This window comes from Dromiciops gliroides, chromosome 2 (assembly GCF_019393635.1).
Source record: "Dromiciops gliroides isolate mDroGli1 chromosome 2, mDroGli1.pri, whole genome shotgun sequence".
Lineage (NCBI taxonomy): Eukaryota > Metazoa > Chordata > Mammalia > Microbiotheria > Microbiotheriidae > Dromiciops > Dromiciops gliroides.
Genome location: NC_057862.1, coordinates 54,722,677 through 54,744,516, shown reverse-complemented (window position 1 = coordinate 54,744,516; position 21,840 = coordinate 54,722,677). Strand labels below are relative to the sequence as shown.

General features: G+C 41.5%; 1 protein-coding gene across 2 annotated transcripts in view; it reads right to left on the bottom strand.

Moving 5' to 3' along the window:
• Positions 1-5,804: 5,804 nt before the first annotated feature.
• ADK (adenosine kinase) overlaps positions 5,805-21,840 on the bottom strand; it is a 608,024-nt gene continuing 591,988 nt past the window's right edge. For both annotated transcript variants that reach the window (XM_043984755.1, XM_043984756.1), the window contains exon 11: positions 5,805-6,606. In XM_043984755.1, the coding sequence (XP_043840690.1) occupies positions 6,482-6,606 (125 nt within the window). In that variant the 3' untranslated portion in view covers positions 5,805-6,481. The remainder of the gene's footprint in view (positions 6,607-21,840) is intronic.

The window sequence follows — 21,840 nt, the reverse complement described above, 5'->3', positions numbered from 1 at the left end:
TACAAAAATAATTATAGCAGCTCCTTTTGTGGAGGCAAAGAATTGGAAATAAAAGATAAATTCATTTGGAAAATGGCTGAACAAGTTGTGGTATATGATTGTGATGAAATACTGTTGTGCTATAACAAATGATAAGAAGGATGATTTCAGAAAAAACTGGGAAGACTTATATGAACTGATGCAAGGTGAGCAGAATCAGGATAAATTGTACATAGTAACAGCAACATTGTATGATGATCAAATGTGAATGACAGCTATTCTTATTAATATAAGGATCCAATACAATTTCAAAAGACTTATGATGAAAAATCCCATCTTTTTCCAGAGAAAGAACTGATGGGGTCTGAATGAAGATGGAAGCATACTTATTAAACTTTATTTTTGTTTTGTTTTTGGTCTGTTTTCTTTTGTAACTTGGCTAATGTGGAAATGTTTTGCATTACTTCACATGTATAATCTATATCAAATTGCTTGTTTTCTTAAGTAGGGGGGAGGGAAGGGAGGTACAGAGGGAGATAATTTAAAACTCAAAACTTTAAAAAATGAATGCTGAAAAATTTCACCTGCAATTTAGAAATATTTAATGAAATAAATAAAAATATATTGGGAAAAAACAGTTATCTTATTTCCTTTAAACAATGATTCTTTAGCATGAGCTGAAGCCTAAAGCTCTCCTATGCATTCTCTTCCCTCTTTCTTAATTTTAATTTTTTTAACCATTCAAATTCTATCACATCAAGGAAATATCAGAAAAACTTAGGTACCATTTATGTAGATTTTGTATAGTAGTAATTGAATTCACAATGGGCTGCTTCATCACCTACTGTGTGTGAACTACCTAAGTAGAATCTTCGTATTGAGGCAGAGACATATCATCTAGCATCAAAGTACTGCTCTTTATTCAAGGCAGACATTTGACAAAAAGAAGTGATATTTGAAAGGCAGAGATCCACATACAGACTGAGTGGTGAACGAGCACTTGGGTTTAGGTTTGTTTGCTGTGGCCACTAATGATCAGTGTGCCCTCTTCCTATCCTTGCCCCCTCTTAAGGTCTTAAAGCGTTATCTTCATTGGTACTATCTAAGGGGTGGAGCTAGGAAAGTGCAATGTACCTTAGTTACCCTTAAGAGATCAACCTTGGGCAAGATGGTTCTTTGGCGAGATGCTGTCCCCTAGAAACTGGTGGGGCTTGGATTTGAAAAGGATTGGAAGAAAGAGGCAGCTGACCCAGAATCTCTGGCCAAAATCTGTTGATGAGAAAAACATAGGGGGTAGAGGATGATCATTGGGGGCATGGGAGTTTGATGCCCTTCTTGTCCCAGGGCCAGAGGGGGCCCAAGTATCCTCCAAAGACCCTTCTTGGCTGTTTTCTGGGCCACATTCCTGTAGGTACATGATTTGTGTGGGATGGGATTAAGATGATGTGGGTAGCACTGATGCTGTGGTTGTCACCCTGTCCTTTTAGGAGAGACCCAAATTTCAAAAGCTTCAGGGAAGGTAATGGAAATAGGTAGTGGGAGAACCTATAGAGCAGCTTGAACTAACAGCCCATGTAGGGCAGGCACTTGGGCATCTGCTTGTAGTAAGAACCTAGTTGTAAGAATTAGTTTTTCTCCTTCCTTTTGGTTTCAGCTCCACTCCCCCTTACTATTCCTCTCTCTTCTTTAAAGCAAAACTCCTAACTCTGCCCAGAACAAGAGTGTCATTTGGTGCTTCAAGAGAAGACAATAATGTTCTGAATGACCACTGCTGGTAGTCAATAAATAGCTGATACCGATATAGTACTTTAAAGCATTCACTAAATATTATCTCACATTAGCCTTACAACTACCCTGTGAAATCTGTGTTTGAGATAGAGTGAGGGGGCAGCTAGGTGGTGCAGTGGATAAAGCACCGGCCCTGGATTCAGGAGGACCTGAGTTCAAATCTGACCTCAGATACTTGACACTTACTAGCTGTGTGATCCTGGGCAAGTCACTTAAACCCCATTGCCCCACCAAAGAAGAGAGAGAGAGAGAGAGAGAGAGAGAGAGAGAGAGCGAGCGCTTCCATGACTTAGTCCCTTGTTGCAGAGAAGTGGTAAAGGGGAAGTTCACACCAAGGTTTTCTTGACTCCAAGTCCAGCTTTATATGCTGCACTTCTGGCTTAGTCAGGGAAGACCATAAAGATTGTTGGTGTTCCTCCCATAAAGATCTGGAGATGGCACCTGTCTAATTAAACTCCCTCTAAAAGCCCTGGTGATGATAAAGTTCTGAGGACTTCCATAGATCATCTCTTCATATGGAATATAAAAAGCTTAACCTTGTGCAGTTCTTTATGATCTCACTCATGTTTACCATTTTATGCTTGCATCCTGTGTTTACATGTCAAATTTTCTACTCAGTTCTGGTCTTTTCATTAGGAGTGCTTGAAATTCCTCTATTTCATTAAAAATCTCTTTTTTTTCCTCCTGTAAGATTATACTGTTTCTCTGGGTAGGTTGTTCTTGGCTTTGCCTCCTCATAGTCCAAGCTTTACATCTCTTTTCTTTATATTGGTGGCTGCTAAATCTTGTGTGATGCAGATTGTGGTTCCTTGGTATTTGAATTCTGGATATTTGCAGTTTTTCCCCTTGATCTGGAAGCTCTGAATTTTGGTTCGGTAGCATTCCTGGGAGTTTTCATTTGGAGTTTCTTTCAGGTGACGAGTGGAATCTTTCAATTTCTACTTTACCCTTTGATACAAAGATATTTGGACACTTTTCTGCAACCATTTCTTGAAAAATACGATGTGTAGGCTCTATTTGTTCATGGCTTTCAGGTAATCTAATGATTTTAAAATTATCTTCCCTAGCTCTGTTTTCTAGGTCAGTTGTTTTTCTTATGATAAATTTCATGTTTTCTATTTTTTTTCAGTTTTTTGCTTTTGTCTTGCTATTTCCTAATATTTCAGGGAGTCATTAGCTTTGATTTGGCCAATTCTAATTTTCAAGGTATTATTTTCCTCAGTAAGATTTTGTACTTTTAACCAAACTATTAATTCACTTATTATATCTTTCTTTCCTAGCTCATTGTTTTCAAAATAAAATTTTTGCTCCTTTTTTAAGAAAAAAAAAACCACAACAAAACGAACGCTTATATAGTAATTCTTGATGGGATTGTGTCCATTTTTCTTTGAGGCTTTGCTTGTAGACGTTTTTGAGTTATTCCCTTCTTTGTTCATGTCCTGAACTTCCTTGTCACCATAGGAGCTTTTTTTTTGGTTTTGTTTTGTTTTTGTTTTGGGCTTGCTTATTATTCTTCCAGTCTACTTCTCAACTTTGGACATTATGTTAGTGCTAATTTCTGCTGACTTCTGGGGGGATGTTTGGGCACAGTTTCAATCCTTTTGTTGCTTTCAGAGCTCAGTATGGGGACCTGCAAGTTTTTAGTGCACCCAGGGAGAGATGTGTTCATTACCCTCCTGGTCTGAGCTCTGCAAGTTCCTGAGCCTGGTTTGGCTCTGTTGGCTTTTGCATAATTATGCAGTAGACTGTTGCTGGACTCAGTCACTGTTATCTGGGAGGTTCTGCAGGGTCAGAGTGACTGAATGCTGGCTCCCCTTTGGGCTGCTTATTCCACTACAGACTTACATACCAGGCTGGAGGGTAGAACCGAGTCACTGCTCCACTCCTGGGCTCAGATCCACACAGCCACATTTCTGGCATATTGTCTTCCTATTAAACTGTAAACTCCCTAAAGGAAGACTGTGCTATATTTCTGCAGACCTCTCATGGTGCCTTGTATAGGGCTGGGCACGCAGCAGGACTCAATAAATACCTTTAGAATCAAAGCTCCCGTGGCCGGGATTGCTTCATTTTTGTCTTTGTATCTTCAGTGCCTGACACATTGCCATGTACACAGTATACACTTAGTAAATGCTTGTGGAATTGGAAAAACAACCTAACAACCCAAGATTATTCTGCAGAGGGGGCCTCACCAGACTCACTATGGGCTTCACCAGACTGAACCCAAGGGGTCCAGGGTGGAACAAAGGTTCAGAACTCCTGTTCTAGAGATGTTGGTAGACATGAGAAAAGCCAGGAATAGTCTAATATGCATTCTACATTTTGCAAGATTTTCAAGGATTTAGGGTTCAGAGGAAGGATAAATAGCATCCCAAGGATGAAACTTCTACAGAGAAAGTCAGCCCCAAAAGGATAGGAAGTTCTCAAGAATGAACTTCTCAAGGCATGAAAAAGAAGTCATTTTGATGAGAATATTTGGAGAGAACAATGTAGTTGCCCCAATTAAACTTGAGAGGCCTGTGCTCAGAGCAGATGGAACAAGAACTGATGACAGAAAGAAGGACGAAATGTTTGTTAATTCTAATTTCAATTCTGTCTTCTGTGCCAGGGAGAATGACGTTTAGACTGGGAAGGAGAGAACACACATGGTGACTAAGGAATTGCTATGATGAGTTCAAGTCACATGCGGCAGATGAAATATATTATTATTATTTTGGGGGTGGGGTAATGAGGGTTAAGTGACTTGCCCAGGGTCACACAGCTGTCAAGTGTCTGAGGCCAGATTTGAACTCAGGTCCTCCTGAATCCAGGGCCAGTGCTTTATTCACTGCACCACTTAGCTGCCCTGATGAAATATATTCTTAAGTAATTTCTCTGTCAACCAGCATTTATCAAGCACCTCCTATAAAACAGGCCCTGTCAAGTACTGGAGATACAAAGACAAAAGTAAAATGGTCCTGGGTGCAGCTAGGTAGCACAGTGGATAGAGCACCGACCCTGGATTCAGGAGGACCTAAGTTCAAATCTGGCCTCAGACACTTGACACTTAATAGCTGTGTGACCCTGGGCAAGTCACTTAACCCCCATTGCCTCACCCAAAAAAAAAAAAAAAAGTAAAATGGTCCATCCTCAGGGAACTTATACACTATCAGGGTGTTTGCACAGGTTTGTGTTGTGTGAAAATACATGTACATTTATATGCAGCATATATAAAAACAGCAGCGAGGTCATTTGGGTTGGGAGATTAGGGAAAACTTCATGTGGAAGGTGCCGCTTGAGGACAATGGCCTATTTTATTGGCTCAACTCATCCTTATTGGAGGTTTTTATGACTGTGTTGAATATATCACAGTAGAGATTCTTTTTGAGGTATGAGCTGGGATAGATAGACTTGTCTTCCCTAAAGCCAGCTCCTTCCAACTCTGAAATGCTTTGTTTTGTGATCACAATAACTGTCAACCAATTCAACAGGCCATTGTCCTCCATCTTGGATCTCGGGCTCCTTTGTCACTCGTCTGTTCCCGCCTTTTGCAAAGCCTCAGCCCTAGATCACCTCTTCTGTGAAGTCTTCCTTCATATACTCTGGCTGTTCTCTCCTCAAATTGTCATAAAGTAACTGTCTTTGGATTTGATGCTTTTAAAATGTTTGTGTCCTCGGTGCCCTGCATAATGTTGGCGTTTAACAAATTTTTGTTGTTGAGTTTGAAGTTGTCTGAAAAAGATCTGTGGGTTTCAGTGGATATTTTATTCAATGTGAATCCAAATGTGATATGGACATATCTGGATTTCTTTCTAACTGTGTCTCATCTTAGTAACTTTCTTTTGTGGTTCGAGAATGGCCGTTTTAGAAACTCTGATCCTTAAACCATATTCCTAAAGATGTGATGATGCCTCATTGGGCATAAAAAGCTCAGGAGCCAAAAGCAGATCTTTCTCAGTGGACCCATCCTTTCCCCTTTCTCCAGGGCCCAAATGCCGTCCCCAGAGTGAAGTGACCCTCTTAATTGTTGACAGCAAGGCAAGGAAAGAAAGACATAATTCATATTTGACAAGGTTTATTTTATAAGTATCAAATGACATAGTACCATCAGGAAGTGTCAGGTTATGATTTGAGTATTTTAATATAATCTAAAATTTGGCAAATTGTTAAATTACCCAAAGTCCATTATATATTTGAAGTGTGCGTTGAAGAGACTATTTGGCATATCTTGGTAAGATGCTTTGCATAAATATTTCTGTACCTTAATTTTAAATATATATATGCTTTGCATATATATATGTGTATATATATATATATGCTCCTAAATTAAATATACCCATAAAAAAGCTTAAATTGATGTTAGGATTGATACATTTTATATCTATGAAATTATGAAAATGTCTGTGTTCAAAGCAGAAATTTAAAAAAATTAGCCAGTTTCCTAGACACATGAATTGACAAAGTAATTGAAAATGAATAAGATGAAATGTTATAACACTGTTTAAGTAACTGACATTTGAATAAGACTACCAAATTATGTAAATAATAGTACTTTTTCAAGTTGATGAGAGAATAAAGCTTCTACTTAAGCATCGTACCCCTAAATTAAGAGTATGTATCATTGTAGTAGGAAAAGGTTCTTCTCTAGTAATATGAGTATGGAAGCCATGATGTAGGAGATGAGCGGGAATCGATCTGGGCACTGTCTTTCCACCTGGGCGCTTCCTTTTGCTCGTCAATGGAAGTCTGGCTTCTCTGGAAAGGTACAGCCAGAGCGCTTAATGATGATGCTGGCGGCGTAGTGGCCCGCGCGGATGCATTCGGTCAAGGGCCGGTCAGCAACCAGCTGGGACAGAAAACCTAGAGCACAAATCAAATGGAATGAGTTAAGTGTTATATAAGATCATCCGAAACACTGTGACACTGGGTCAGACCAGGGTTCCATAAGACTCTTACTTCCTGCTTTAGACAAAAGGATGTGCCCTCCCAGGATGATGTCCTTAAAGGTTGTCTATGGATTCTATGCTTTCCTTTAAATACTCATCTAATGAACTGATTTATGCTGAATTATGTGTTGCTTATAGTCTGGAATATGACAGACTGTCATCAAGCCCATGAAAGCCCCCAAAAGCAATTATGGGGGATTAGAAGTAGGAGAAAAAAAATGCCAATCTATCCTTCCATGTTGTTTCATTAAGTCTTTTTAAGATGGACTACTTCTCGTCATTCCTGCAGGCTAAATTAATAGAGAGAGAGAGAGAGAGAGAGAGAGAGGGAGGGAGGGAGAGCAGGCCTTCATTCAACCTTCCTGCTGCTGGTATCGGCAGGATTGTGATGCTGGGGTTCTAAAGTAGGAACTCCAGGCTGACCTGGCACTCAAGAGAGATTGTGAAAAGGTGGAGAGAAGCACTGCTGTCATGAACGATGGGGGTCAAGAACTGAGGAATCTGGGGTCCATTCCCTAAGGGGAATGTGGGCTGCTGCTATCATGTGAGATAGGGAGATTGGCCAAGAACAGATGACAAATGAGAAACTGTTTTGGAGTGTGACTCTTTGCCTCTTCCTGGGCCCTGTACTGCCCAGGAGGTAAAGGTTAATGGAAAAGCAGTAGTCTAGTGACCTGTGGAGAGCTCCCTGGGAGATTTACAGCCTTTCATTTCCTACCACCCCGACCACCCAGGCTTGGCCCTGCCAGACTTGGGGAGCATCTGGATCACGCAAAATTAATCATAGTTCCCAACTGAAGAATAACACTAAGTGGTTCTCTATACTGACATTTATTTTGTGGAAACTTTCCTAAGACTTTGCAATCACTCCCTCAAAAGGAATAATAACAGGAGCTTGCCACGGAGTATCTAGGTGAAATCCCAAAGGCTTCTACAAACTGGAGGAGTTAAACTATGCTGTCTCTGTACCTGCCTATTCTGTTCTGTTCCGCCTGAAATGGGAACAAGGATATTAACAGGTATTTTTATATCTTTTTTTTGTTCCTTCCCCTGGACATGGCCTTTGTGAGGAGTAAAGAGCAACATCACCTCGCCACGCTCCAAGGGAAGAGCTGGTGTGGGAGGTGACGTGCTCTGTGCGTTTGCCTGCTTTCTACGAGTCAGGGCCCTTGGATGCCAACTTTGGCTGTGATGGACACATCACAGAAGAAAACTTCACCACGTAACACCCGTCAACGTTTTGTAACTTATTCTCTTTGGGAGTTTTCTGGGGGCATGGAGAAGTCATGTGACTCACCCCACAGTCATACAGCCAATATGAGTAAGAAGCAAGACTAGAATACAGGTCTTTGGGACTCTGAGACTGGGTGGCAGGTCACAATGCCATGCTGCCTGTCACTGGTATAACAATGATAATGGTGTACATTGTTCTTCTGGCTTAGGTTTGTTCATTCTGGAAGTCTGTTTTTTATAATGCCTTGCTAGAGGGCCAATGCAAACAGAAACAGCAGCAGAGCTATGAGATGGGTGGAGCCTCCCAAAATCTGGGTACTGGGGACAAAGAGGAGGGGAAAAGAGGGTCGACCAGGTAGGCTCCTCCTGTAGGCAGCTGGGCCATGGCAGGAAGTTGGTAACTGCTAATGAAAGGCAAATCAGCTCAATCATGTCAAGAGAAAATGCAAAGGATCCACATAAATCTATACAGCCTCAACCAAGAACTAGCAAACAGGAAAGGTGACCCAGGAGTGGGGTAGCAGCTCACATGAGAGCTGGATGGCAGAGCTACCGTCATGAAGGATAAAGCTCACAAGACCCCAGGGCACTCTTTCCCACACAGGGTACAATTCCTGAAAGCAGTAACACAGTGTAACAGAGCTGCCGAGAGCACCTGTGACCAGGTAAATACAGATTAGGTTTCCTCATGTTAAAAGGAAAAGCAAGGTGTGCTTGGTAAGGTAGCATGGACATTGTTGCTGTGTGTAGAATAACGCTGCCAGGTGTATGCCCCTAAGGACATTACCAAGTCCTTAAGGAATCTTTAACCAAGTAAGAAAAGACAGACAAACAACAGCACTACAGAATAACAGGGGAGGGCCAGAGTGCTCTGTGAGATGTGAAGATAAGATGGTTTCTGACTTGGTGGGTCTGGCATTTGAGCTCGGTAATAAATATTTGTTGAACTGAATTATGTTTTAAAAATGGCGGGGGGCGGGGCATGGGATTGCAACAGGTAGAGATGGCAGAAAGGTGTTCAGAGTGTAGGGAGAGGCAGCGGGACAGGAAAGTATAAGGGGTGCTCATCTTGTAATCCAAGAAACTGAACTAAAAATAAAGGCAGTAGGGCAGCTGGTGGTGCAGTAGATAAAGCACTGGCCCTGGAATCAGGAGGACCTGAGTTCAAATCCAGCCTCAGACACTTTACACTGACTAGCTGTGTGACCCCGGGCGAGTCACTTAACCCTCATTGCCCCTTAAAAAAAAAAATAAATAAAGGCAGTAGATAAAAACAGAACAAGCCATACATAACTTTTGGCTCTTGGCTGAATGGTTTGGTGAAGTCTCCTGTATTGTTTGCTGGGCTGGGCTGTGAGCTGCTTGAGGTCTCGGGCACAAAGAATTCTAAAGGGCTGGATTAGGGAAGAAAAATCAGCCGTGATAATTCTGAGTTTTTACCTCTTTTCCATGTTGTGCCCATGTCAGAGAGTAGCTCCAAATGAAATTCTCAGATGCTAGCTAAGTATTCTGTCTTAGAAGCCAAGATCCACAAATCCAAATACTTTGCTCAGCATCACTGGGAAGAACATAAGCAATCTCGGGTGTTAGAATTTGGCAAAAAGTATATCTATATATGAACCATGACTACATAGAGGGGCTACTTCTGATGATGATGTGAATTCTTTCCAATAAGAGGTGAATTAACTGGCCGTGGAAGTATATATGGAATGGAATCATAGGCAGATGATAACACAATAAGAGATGAGATTGAGAAATGAGATGTTATCTTTCCTCTTCTTGGCTTTTCTATTATTTTCATTCACCAATATATCCTGCCCCCCTCCTGCCCCCTGGCATCTCTTATAACAAAGAATTAAAAAGAAAGAGAAAAAAGCATCCCAGAAACACTAACTAGCCCAAGGATCAAGTTTCACACTATAGGCTGTTTTCTACCTGCACAGTCTCCCAACTTTGCAAAGAGAGGAGGGAGATGCGTCCTGTAGTAGTTCTCTGGGTCCAGGCAGGTTTGGGGTTTTGTTGCTCTTAATTTACTCTTCCGCTGTTGTGGTTGTTGTGTATATTGTTTTGCTGGCTCTGCTTACTTCACTTTGCATCAGTTCATCTGGGTCTCCCCACCCCCCTGCAGTTTTCGTATTCCTGGTTTCTTACATCATGCTAACATTCCATCTCATTCATGGGCCACCATTTGTTTTACTACATTGCTGCCATAGAAGTGCTGGGGTGCCCTGGACTTTCTGTCTTTGATTTTATGCCTTATATTTATTCTCTTGAAAACAGTAAGTGATTTACTTTATGCCTTTCTGCTTTTATTAACAGTTTTTCTAATTCAGATTCTGAGGGCTGAATGTAATCTTTTTTTTACTGCTAATTCTCAGAACCATATACGGTTCTTTCTTTTTATCTCTAAAATTTGCCTATTTTTTAATACCACAAAAGAGCCTTGATTGTACTAGGCTGGGTATGACTATGACAAGACAACTACTGCTCCATATCTCAAGGTGAGGCACTCAATGCGCTGTTGGGGCCAATTCTCCTTGAGAGCAGAGATTACCTCTTGCCTCTCTGCATCCTCAGTTTTTAGCACAGTGCTGGGCAAACAATAGGTGCTTCATAAATGCTTATTGAGTGAATGATCCCATGATGGCCACATTTCTAATGAATAACTTTCCCAAGCTAGTCCTCAGGGGTCTGACACACAGCCTAACCCTGCCTGGGCCTGTTTTAAAGTGTGGTTGCATTTGGTAAGCTCAGAAGCACAGGATTTATCACTAGAAGGATTGCTGAATCATATCTTTAGAGCTGAAAGGAACCTCAAAGGTCATCTAGTCATTTCTCAGAGAAGAAGGAAGTTAGTTTCTAGAGAGACTAAGGGGCTTGCCTATCTCTGGCCTCCTAGGTAGTAACAGAGCTGGCGTTGGGGCTCCTTGGCCAAGGCTCTCCCCCCCACCCCTTGTGCTCTGCTGGTACCGCTTCCTAGCACCCTGGGTCACCTCCACTTTGAGATGAGGTATTGGAAATGGAATTCATTATGCACTGGTAATATAAAACTTTATCTCCCAATAAGACGTGCAATTAAATTGTCACTACAGTAAGAGAACAAGAATATAAGGTATCATGTGATTATAATTGTCCTCAGAGGAATTATGATGTTAATTAAAACAAAATGCATGTCCTACTTAACAATAACCATATTAGCTATTTTTCAATTAAAGAAAATAAAATCCTGAGGGCAGCCTTTGGGTTGCTCTTGTCCATTTTCAGGTCAGCACTTAATGTCTCAATTCTTTGTTGAATTTTAATCATTTCTAGATTTATTAATTTTTATGGGATGGATGATTTCTTTTTTTAAATTAGCCACCTTCACTATGCCCTCTAAACCCATACTGTCAAACTTAAGAAATCCTGATCCTTTCTGGCTTCACATTTGACTTAGAAAACCATGAATTAACATTATCTATATGATATCATAATTTGATCTTGTTAAACATTTCCCAATAATTTTTAAAATCTGGTTTTGGGTAAGGCAGTAGTGCAGGCTGGTGAGTTTGACCCTTCTGCTCTAAACCATCTGTGCTGACTTCTACCAGGTTCACATATAGCCTGAGTAAGCTACTCCTTTTGTTGGCTACAATTTCATTAACTTCTGTAGATGGGGGCTGAACAACAACAGGGGGCAGCTAGGTGGCGCAGTGGATAAAGCACTGGCCCTGGATTCAGGAGGCCCTGAGTTCAAATCTGGCCTCAAAACACTTTGACACTTACTAGCTGTGTGACCCTGGGCAAGTCACTTAACCCTCATTGCCCACCAAAAAAAAAAAAAAGAAAAGAAAAAAAGTACAACAAAACTCTTACTAATCAAAATCTTCAACTCGTTGGAATTCTTCATATAATTTTCCTTTATCATATAGAGATAGCTGATTAGAACGCAGGATAATGAAAGGAATTTAGTTAAAAACAAAAAACAACCCAACTTATTCCTAGGTTATGTCCTGAGGTCAATCTACACTCACTTCAAGTTTTCTATACCAGGAGTTCCCAACCTTTTTTCTGAATCAGTCAGTTAACAATTTATTAAGACATTATTATGTGCCAGGCTCTTTTTGAATCCCAGGCTGGATGCCCAGCCTGGAAGAAAACCCAGGTCCCTCCCTTCCAGGCATTCACATTCCAGTGAAGGAGACATCAATCCAATAACTATGAACATGAGAGATACAGAATGGATGGAAGGAAGGGACTGAAGACTGGGAGACTTCTTGAGGAAGGTGGATGAGAAGAGCTACTTTTCATTTTCCTAAAAGCCTTGAAATGACTGGGGAAAACAGAGGAGACAAAATGACTCCAGTCATTTGACTAGAGTCAATGACTCACTCCAGTGAGGGGAGAAGTGCTCTTTTTGGCTGGATTCCCTTCCCCACTAGAAATGGTGGGGGTGACGGGAGTCAGTGCTAAGTTGGACAGCCACCGGATGCCGATGTGCTTAGTGGAGTCCCTACTTAGGCCCTCCACACAGACCCAAGAAGGGCTGATCTTTAGAACGGGGAGAAGGAGGCGCTACAAGAGTCTTAGCTATAAAAATTCAACCATCCTTACTCTGTTATTCTGACGAAGGAGGTACAGTGGACTAATACACTTTAAATTTCCAACAAGACCAAATAGGAAAGGTGTCCTTCAGGGTTTTGTTTGTTTTTGCTCTCCATGCCTCATTCCCCCCCAGCCAATCAGCTATCAAACTGTTGTTTCTACCTTCATAACATTTCTTGTATATGGTCCCTTTTCTCCTCTGACACTGAAGCCACCTTGGTCCTCATCACCTCACTCTTGGACTAGTGCCCTAGCCTTCGGAGGGGTCTCCCTGCCTCAAGTGTCTCTCCACTCAATTCAGCTTCCTAAAGAACAGGTCTGACCACATTACTTCTTATAGTCCCTGTTATCTCTAGGATCAAACAGAAAAATCCTCTCTTAAAAGTCCTTCATAATCTGGCCCTTTCCTGGCTCTCTGGTCATTCCCTCCAAGTATTCTACAATCCAGTGACACCGGCTTCCTTGCTGTCCCTCAACACAGATATGCCTACTCCCTAGCTGACTGATTACTTCCCCCAACTGGTCCTCTCTTGATCTGTCTCTGGGTCATACAGATTTGTACTGTGAATGAATGGTGGCTGTGAACCAGTTTGCCTGGTTGTTGGCTTAGCCACGTAAACATTTAAGTTTATATCAAACTCAGGTCAAGTTATCTTGGAATTAAAGTATGTATGGATTTGCCCTCCTACTGCCTCTTTTTCCTCTACCTCAGCACTCCTCATTCAAGTAGCTGTTACTTTCAGTGATACTGAATGGAACCAAGTCATTTAAATAATGCATTATGAGGCTTCTGACTTGTATGATATCCTTTTCCAATAAAATGTTGTCTTGTCATAAAAAACTCCCCATTTATGTCACTTTTTCCACTGTGTGGAACCTGACTTCTTCTGTGCACTTGACTTGGAGTAGAAGGAGCCATCATCGACTGCATCATGCCGATTTCCTCCTCCACCTTCAGAAAAATGAGAGGAAATTGCTCGTGGGGCCCTCCCTGGCAACCCACACTCTTAAACCTGCAACTAGCTGAGTAATTCAAAGATTCATGACTTAAAGACTGAACTTGCTAGAATTTGTAGTGGCTTAAAAAAAAAAGCCCAAACACCAAGCCGAATGACAAAAAGGCAAACCAAAAGCTTGATGTGGAGTTTAAAAGGCTATGGACTTTCTTTACAGCCAGGGTCTGTCATCCCAAGTGGTTAGAAACTATAATTATCCTGCTAAGCCTCCTGTCTTCCCATTACACAAAGGTCAATGGGGGCTGGAGTTAGAGAGGGTCTGGGAGACATTTTTAAGGCATTTGCTGACTGATTTTGGAAATGAGACAAGGAATCTCATATAGTAATATTAATTTTAAAGAATTTTTCAATTTTTGTTTTATTACATGTTTCATGTGTAACATGAATTCATTTAGACATGTTTTTGAGAACTTTCATCATTTGATTTGATTATTGACAAAGCTATTTTAAAGTTGTGTTAAGCTCAATTTTGTAGGAAATTTTCCTGGCTTATTACCAGCATCCACACATCAACCCCTGAAGACTTCCATTCCACAACTACACCTAGAGGACATCTGAGAAAAGACTTTCAGAGACTTTAAATGAACAGTTTTGTTTTGTTGTTGTTTTTTCTTTTTCTCTTTCTGTTATAATATATGCCATCTGTAACATGTACTCTCTGCAGAGGCCCTCCCTTTGCAAGACTAACATCAAAGCGCTGGTTCATGAGGATAAAAAAATCACCCCTCTGGACAAAACTTTCCTCTCTCCCTTTTCTATATTGTTATTAACATATTGTTAGTTAGCATAGGTTATTATATTCTGTTATTTTTGACTGTTTCATCAAGGAAACGTCCCGTTTATTGAGGAAACAAAGGGGGGGACTGTAATGATTGGAATGACGCCACCTGCTGGAGACTTATTGTAGAAAAGCTCCGCGATGAAGTGAAGGTCTTTGAGGGCAAGACCAGGAGTGCAAGACTAATGTTAAAGTGTCGTGTTCATGAGGGACTGCCCCTCTGGACAAAACTTTTCTCTCTCCTTTTCTATATTGATATTATCATATTATTAGATAGCATAGGATATTATTTTTGGCTGTTTCACTGAGCAAATTTATTCGTTTTTCAAATGAAAGCAAAGTGGGGGAATGTGGTAGAAAAATGAAAGTTTTTAACTAAAATGTAACCACCAGTTTTTGAAGGACCGCCCTTTCAGGGAGGAGACCGTGACGAACAGCCGTGCGCCTGCTGCTGCTCAGGAGAGCGTGGCCAAGCACGCCACTTCTGGGGAGCCAGCTTAAAAATGAGGAGAGAATGGAAGTGGGCTCTCGGCACACACACACTGGCTCAGGTTTGACGGCATGTTCAGGTGATCGGCTCTGGTCCTCGGTGGCAGCACGCGCTTGACGCTGGTTCTCAGCCTGAGAGGTAGCTTTGGGATTCGGTGAGTTTTATAAAAGAATATAGACTAAGCTTATTCATTTGTATTTTCTACTTTCCTATTTCCCTAATCAGTATCACCTGTTTGTTGGCTAATTAATTCCCAAACAATAAAAGCTAATTAATCTCTCTCTAATCAAAGCTCAGAGGTTTCTTTCTCTTACTGGTCTGGGAGATATATAAGGGAAAGGTTAAAGGGGAGTTTAATGCTCTTATATCCCATTTTAAATCTCACACTCACAAACCTTCTTTTGGTAAAGAGATTCACATTTTTGTGCTCATTGTGCTGGAGTTGGGGGTTGTCACCTAAAATAGTGTTGTTCTTTTCCAACAGTTTTCACAGTAAAGTACAGAGTACTTACCTCATGAGATACAATGCTTGAATGAATTTCCAGAGAAGAAAAAAGAGTCTGAAGTTGTTCCTCATCACCCCTACTCCTTAAAGACTAGGACCTTAACTCAGGCCCTCTCTACAGATCTGTGGACCAATATAGGCAACTGATCAAGTGGAAATGAGTACCCCAGGCCTCAGGGAGTCAGGTGGCTAAACAGGAACTAGCTTGGTAACTTTTAGCCCTTTTCAAAGGACAATGTTCAAAAGGATTTAAGTTTCATACGACTGGCTAAGTTTGTACTACAAAAATCCTAACACATTTTCTTGCTTTCCAAGAAGCACACACAAACCCTGAACAATAAAGAGAATTACAGGATTATCTAACTGGAACTGGAAAGGATGTCGGAGGTCATCTTGGACAGTGGTGGTGGGGATGTGTCCAAGGTCACCTGGGGATTAAGTGGCCTGGTTAGGATTCAAATTCAGGCCCTGGGACTACAAATCTCTGGATCTTTTCAGCAGCTCCTTAAGAGATGCCTTTCAGAAAAATCACATTTCTACAATGGGAACATGCATTGATAGCTGTCTCTTTAAATCAGCCTTCATTCTAATGATGCTATAGTGCTAGCCTAAATACCAGAGAAAGGAAAAAGAGTCTGAAAAAACCCACAGTCCTAAAATTCATATACCTACCAAGTTACAACCTTGAAATCTGGCTCTAGTTGAAAGCACAGTTAAAAGTGCCTGACTATATTACTAGAGGAAAGTTTTAATAAAAACTAATTAAGCTACAAAAGTCTCAAGTGGTTAACTGATTTTAGGGGCTAAATTTCTGGCACTTCTAATTATCCTCTGGTGGCTTTACTTAGTGTTTCACAACCATGACAGATGACAATGAAAAACTGCAGTTAAATTCATCCACCCTGACACCGAGCTAAGCGCCCGCTTCTCCCTCTCCAAGTAAAATCAATACTGTGTTTGAGTAAACACGTTTACAGCTTTATTAGGATGTCTTGCTTGTTCTGTAACAGCTACTTGAAGCTGTGGTAACAAATCGACTCAACTCAGTTAAACCTAGAGAGCTGGGTAAGAGGCCCATCGATAAGGTTGTTATAAAAATAAACTGCAGGAGATCAGAAAGCTGGAGCAAGCAGCCGGGTAAATGTCAATATTTTTCCTTCCAAGGAATGACAAAACAGTGAGATCATGAATGAGAGCTCTGGAGAGCCTATTGTTTTACTCGATTGAAAAATGTTTCTTGTTTCAAATGGGTGCATAAGCCGTTAAGAAAGAGACTTTTCTTCTTATCACCCATGTAAATGACTCTCACAAAGCAGACACTTAATGCCAATCACTTGGATTTCTCACTGCCATTTCTGAGTCTCCATTTTCCTTAATATTATGGACTTCTTTGGAGTTTAGTGACTTAGAGGTGGAAAAGACCTCCAAAGTCCATCTAATTCACCCCCCCCCCACCTGAAGAATGGATTCCTAAGGCAATATCCCCAACCAATGGGCACGGTGCCCCTGACCAAACTCCTCCAGAAATGGACATGGAGAACTCACCACTTCTGGATGGAGTCCTATTGAGCAGCTCTTCTAGAAGGTCAGTCAACATGTACCTATTGTAAAGGGCTAAAAGTCTAGCTAGTCTGTCTAAAATATCTAATGAGTGGTCGCCAATAAATTATTAGCTTTAGCAAAAGTTTAGACTTTTAAGCATTTATTAAGGAGAATAAGAATTTGGTGAAGAGAGAGAGAAAGGCCTAGATTCATCTATCTATCTCAGGGAGCTACAGCCTCACCCCCTCTTCCTCCCACAAGCAAACGTCACTTCTTGAGGCCAAAGAAAAGCCGCATGGCCTTGCCCTCAGAGGCCTTCTCCTCATGGCGGAGCTCTCCTACAGTAAGTCTCCAGCAGGTGGCATCATTCCAATCATTACACTATTAGGTCCTTCCTATATGCCAGCCCTGGCATTAATCACGGGAGACACAAAGAAAGACCAAAAAACCCCTAGTCTCTGCCTTTAAGGAGAATACATTCTAATGGTGGAGAAAACATGTAACTAGGTCCATACAGGGTGTAGGTAGGCTAGATGGAAGGTAATGTGAAAAGGGGAGGCATCAGCAGCTGGGGGGAGGGGAGAGCCAGGAAAAACCTCTTGCAGAAGACAATATAAGAGCTGAGTCTAGAAGAAAGCAGGGGAAGCTAAGAGGTAGATGGTACAGCCAGCAGGGCCAAAGTCTGCCTTGTCATCAGTTGTCCTCATTAGTCCTAGATCTTCCATCTGGGGCCAGTACAGTCATTGGGCTCCCTCTTCTGCATAACAGCCCCTCTGATAACTGGAGTCAGTGATCAAGTCCTCACTAAGGCTTCTGCAAGCCGAGCATCTCAGAGTCTGGGATCATTCTCATATAGATCACGGTTCAAGTTGTTTGGATTCAGTAAATGGTAATTATGTCACATCTGTGTTTTTTTTAATAAATGAATTAATTTTTTTTTGCCATTTGATTTGCGCATACCCAACTTTTGAAGCCTCCTTATTCCCATAATCAAACCTGAGGATGTCACTGGATACTTAAGGAGGATCTTGACATTTCAGAGCATCAATCCCATCTTCCAAAAATGAGAATCTGATATTTTCTCCCCCAAGTTAGGGTTTTTAACTTCTTTTAAAAGCAAATAGCCCCACAAGACCCGAGGTTGAACAAACTCCAATGTGTGCCAAGTGTTTGTAAGCAACATTTATGTCAGTGGTTCACAAAGGGATTACAATTCCCACCCTCAAACAGTCCCAGATGTCGCCTTTTGAGGGAGGACTGAAGTGAGGAAGAAAATCTTCCTGGTTACTTTAGAATCAATTCCTAGTTCAAGTATAACCTCCCTATGTGAAGCCTTTCTTGTCCCTGCAATTGCTCATTTCCTCATTCCCTAAGTACTTGTGTTTATGCTGGGTGTGTGCACATGCACATGTTGTCTCCCTGAAGAGGCCTAAGGCCTTGGAGAGCAGGGATTGCTTTACTTTTGTTGCTGGGTCTGCAGCACACAGCACAGGTGGTACAAAGTTGGCACATAATGAATGCTTATGGATTGGTTTATTGATTGGACCAGGGGTTCTTAGACTGGGACCTATGAGTTAATTTAAAAAATACTTGTTTTGGGGGTAGCTAGGTGGCAGAGTGGATAAAGCACCAGCCCTGGATTCAGGAGGACCTGAGTTCAAATCCAGCCTCAGACACTTGACACTTGCTAGCTGTGTGACCCTGGGCAAGTCACTTAACCCTCACTGCTTGTTTTCCTTTGTAATACAATGTATTTTATTTTATGCATTTAAAAACACGATTAAGAAGGGATCCCTAGACTTCACCAGACACTGCCCAAGGAGTCCACAGCACACAAAACGTTAAGAACCCCTGGGTTAGATTATTTGGCTATAGAGAAGGGCTGGGCTGGTTCCCTGAAAAAAGTTTGGATATCTGTTCCCCTCAATCCTGTTTTTCCCCTCTTTTCACTATTATCCTAATAAGATCTTTTACAACTTTATTTTCACTTGAGATTATTTAGTTTAGCTGTGGGCCAATCATTAATATGGGCTAGTGACTTAGATATGTGGGAAAACATTTTTTCAGTGAAAAAGAAATCAATAAGCATTAACTTTAAATTTAATAGCTTAAAAGATAATGCCTGCCATGGTAGGGAATGCATATCTCTCCAAGTTTATGCTCAGAAAGCTCCAAACCCCAAATGGTCTCAGATTGGTTGGTACAGTGGCTGAGACTGTACAAGAGCAGGAAGTCAATTTAGAGCAAAGGTTCCCTCAGAAACCACACCTTGGCCGCAAATCGGCGATCATTCTGGCGCAAAATAAGCAGCAATGGGCAAGTTGTCTGGGCTATGGCTGTGAGAACAGTGACTTAGAGTTTCCTGTCCTTTATGGTTAAGAACTGAAAGCCAACATGTGACACAAAGATAGCTCAAGATGTATCTGTTAGTGGAACCTTAAAAAAAACTATCTCATACTGGACTTTTACTGCAAAGTTATATGGAAAGGGCATTCACTTATGGGGATAACTTCTGATCCTTTATAGGAAAATGCTACACACATACACACACACACACACACACACACACACACGCACACGCACACCCTGTTCTTATTCAGGAAAAGAAAGCTGTACAAGACAGGTTGTTTTCTAGTCTCTTAAACCTACCTTTGTTATAGATTTGATAGGAAATATTATTTCTCAGCACAAAGGTAGGGCATGTTCTCTGGATTGTCAACAAGTCAAAGCAGTTTGGAAAACCCAATGGCCAAAGCACAATATATACAGCTCTGGGTGCTGTTGCTTGGCCTTTTTTGTTGTTGTTACTATAGCCACCAATATGGTAGACTGCTTAGTATAAAGTCAACTTCTCATTAAATTCACTTCTTTGTTCAGTTGTTTCAGTTATACCCGGATTCTCTGTGCCCTCATGCTTTGCCATTTCCTTCTCCAGATCATTTTATAGATGAGGAAACTGAGGCAAACAGTGACTTTCCTAGGGTGGCACAGCTAGTAAGTGTCTGTGGCCAGATTCTGAACTTCTTGATTGCAGGCTGGGTGCTCCATCCACAGTGCTGCCTCAATGCCCCAATGTGTGGCTGAAGCAAGGACATAAGTACTAACAAAAAGTGTTAGCAGATGGAACAAGGGGGTGGTAAGTAAGCTGGTTGGGTTTATGTACAAGTTCATCCAGTAGGATAACACAACATAATAGTACCTGACCCAGTACTATAAAGTGCATGGTGGCAGCTCATAATTTATTGTGTTAAGGCAATGATGAATTTCTAGGGACAGCTGGGAAAGGACACCAAAGAATGTTGAATGGAACACTGCTCTTACTTTCCAACAGGCTGTTGCTAATATAGCAATTGTTCACTTGCCATTTATATGTTAGAGATGAAAACAAAATGTATTAATCCAAATTGTGCCTATGTCGACATTCGCGGGATAACCCTAAGAAGAAGAAATTGAGATGACTTTCTTATTTTATTAGGCTTTAAAGAGGTACGGCCCACATCCTAGAAGTGTTCATAATTGTTGGTCTTTACTGGTGTTAATTTAGTGAGCATGTTGCTAATTTCTGTTTGTTCTTCTGAAAGCTGATAAGCAGATTTCTCTGCTGGTGTTGTGTGGCCCAGGGGTAATATTTTATACCTTTTATATATGCTAATGATATAGTGGTGTGTGAATAAATGCATGAATGAAAAGGCATTTATTCATTAAACCTTTCCTGTGTGCTAGGCACTGTGTTGGTAAAGCCCTGGGAATATACAAATAAAGAGCAAGGCAGTCCCTGGTCTCAAGGAGCTGATATTCTAACAAGAGAAGACAACCCACACGTGGGAGTAGTGGCCAAGGAGGGTGTTTTGGTCTGGGAAGTCCACGGGGACAGTGCTAGAAGCTGTTTCACTACTATTGCCAGATACAGAGAGGAGAGTAGCTGAGGGAGGGGCAGAGGGATGGCCTGCACAGGAGTGGGTGGCTCGGAGGTGGGTTAGTGGAGAACTCTCACCAGTGAGGAAAATAAAGGGTCCCAGGGCAGGAGCTGAAATGAATGAGGGTATAGTGAGCTGGCGTGCTCTGGAGTGAGTCCTTGCCTTACTGAGCTAAGGCTGCTGCCAGACTCAGTTTCCCACCTTTTTGTACTATTTTTGGTCAGAAATTTTTAATATGAGCGAACAGACAAGTTGCAAAACCTACTTCCCAGGGTGACTGCGAGGCAAGTAGCTCACAAATCTTCAAAAACCATATGAATGGGGCAGCTAGATGGCGCAGTGGATAGAGCACCGGCCCTGGAGTCAGGAGTACCTGAGTTCAAATCTGGCCTCAGACACTTAACACTTAACTAGCTGTGTGACCCTGGGCAAGTCACTTAACCCCAATTGCCTCACTGAAAAAAAAAAAAAGAAAGAAAAACCATATGAATGTGAGCTAATAATACCACTACAAGTTAACGAAGAGATAATGCTCCAAGTGCTTCTCAGAGTTGGCTTCATGTAAGCCTCAGAATCACTGACACCTTTGAGCAGGCTCCTGAAGGAAAGGAGGCTGCGGATCAGAGGTGGATTAAGAAGAGTCCCCCATATGTGGAGGATGACGTAAATAAGGTAAAGTTGGGATGTGTTTCGGAACAAGAAATATAATGAAAAGAGTAGCATTAGTTGTGCTAATTACTGGCCAGTCACGTCCTACAAATGGAGAATATACTGGTTGGCTTATTCTACGACAGTAATAATAACAACTCGCTAGCATATCTCTGACAATATTAGCGCTTTAGGGTAAGTGCTTTACAAATACTTTCTGATTCGATCCTCACCACAACCCTGGAAGGTTACACACGATTATTATCCTCATTTTACAGATGAGGAAACTGAAGTAGACACAGCTCAAGTGACTGGCCCAGGGTGCATTCATTTACTAATGAGGTACAGTGGGTAAGACATACATTTAATTAATCCAAAAGTGTCCTGAGCAGCTAAACTAAGATGTGCTATTATTCCTCAGACTCTTAGAGGTCT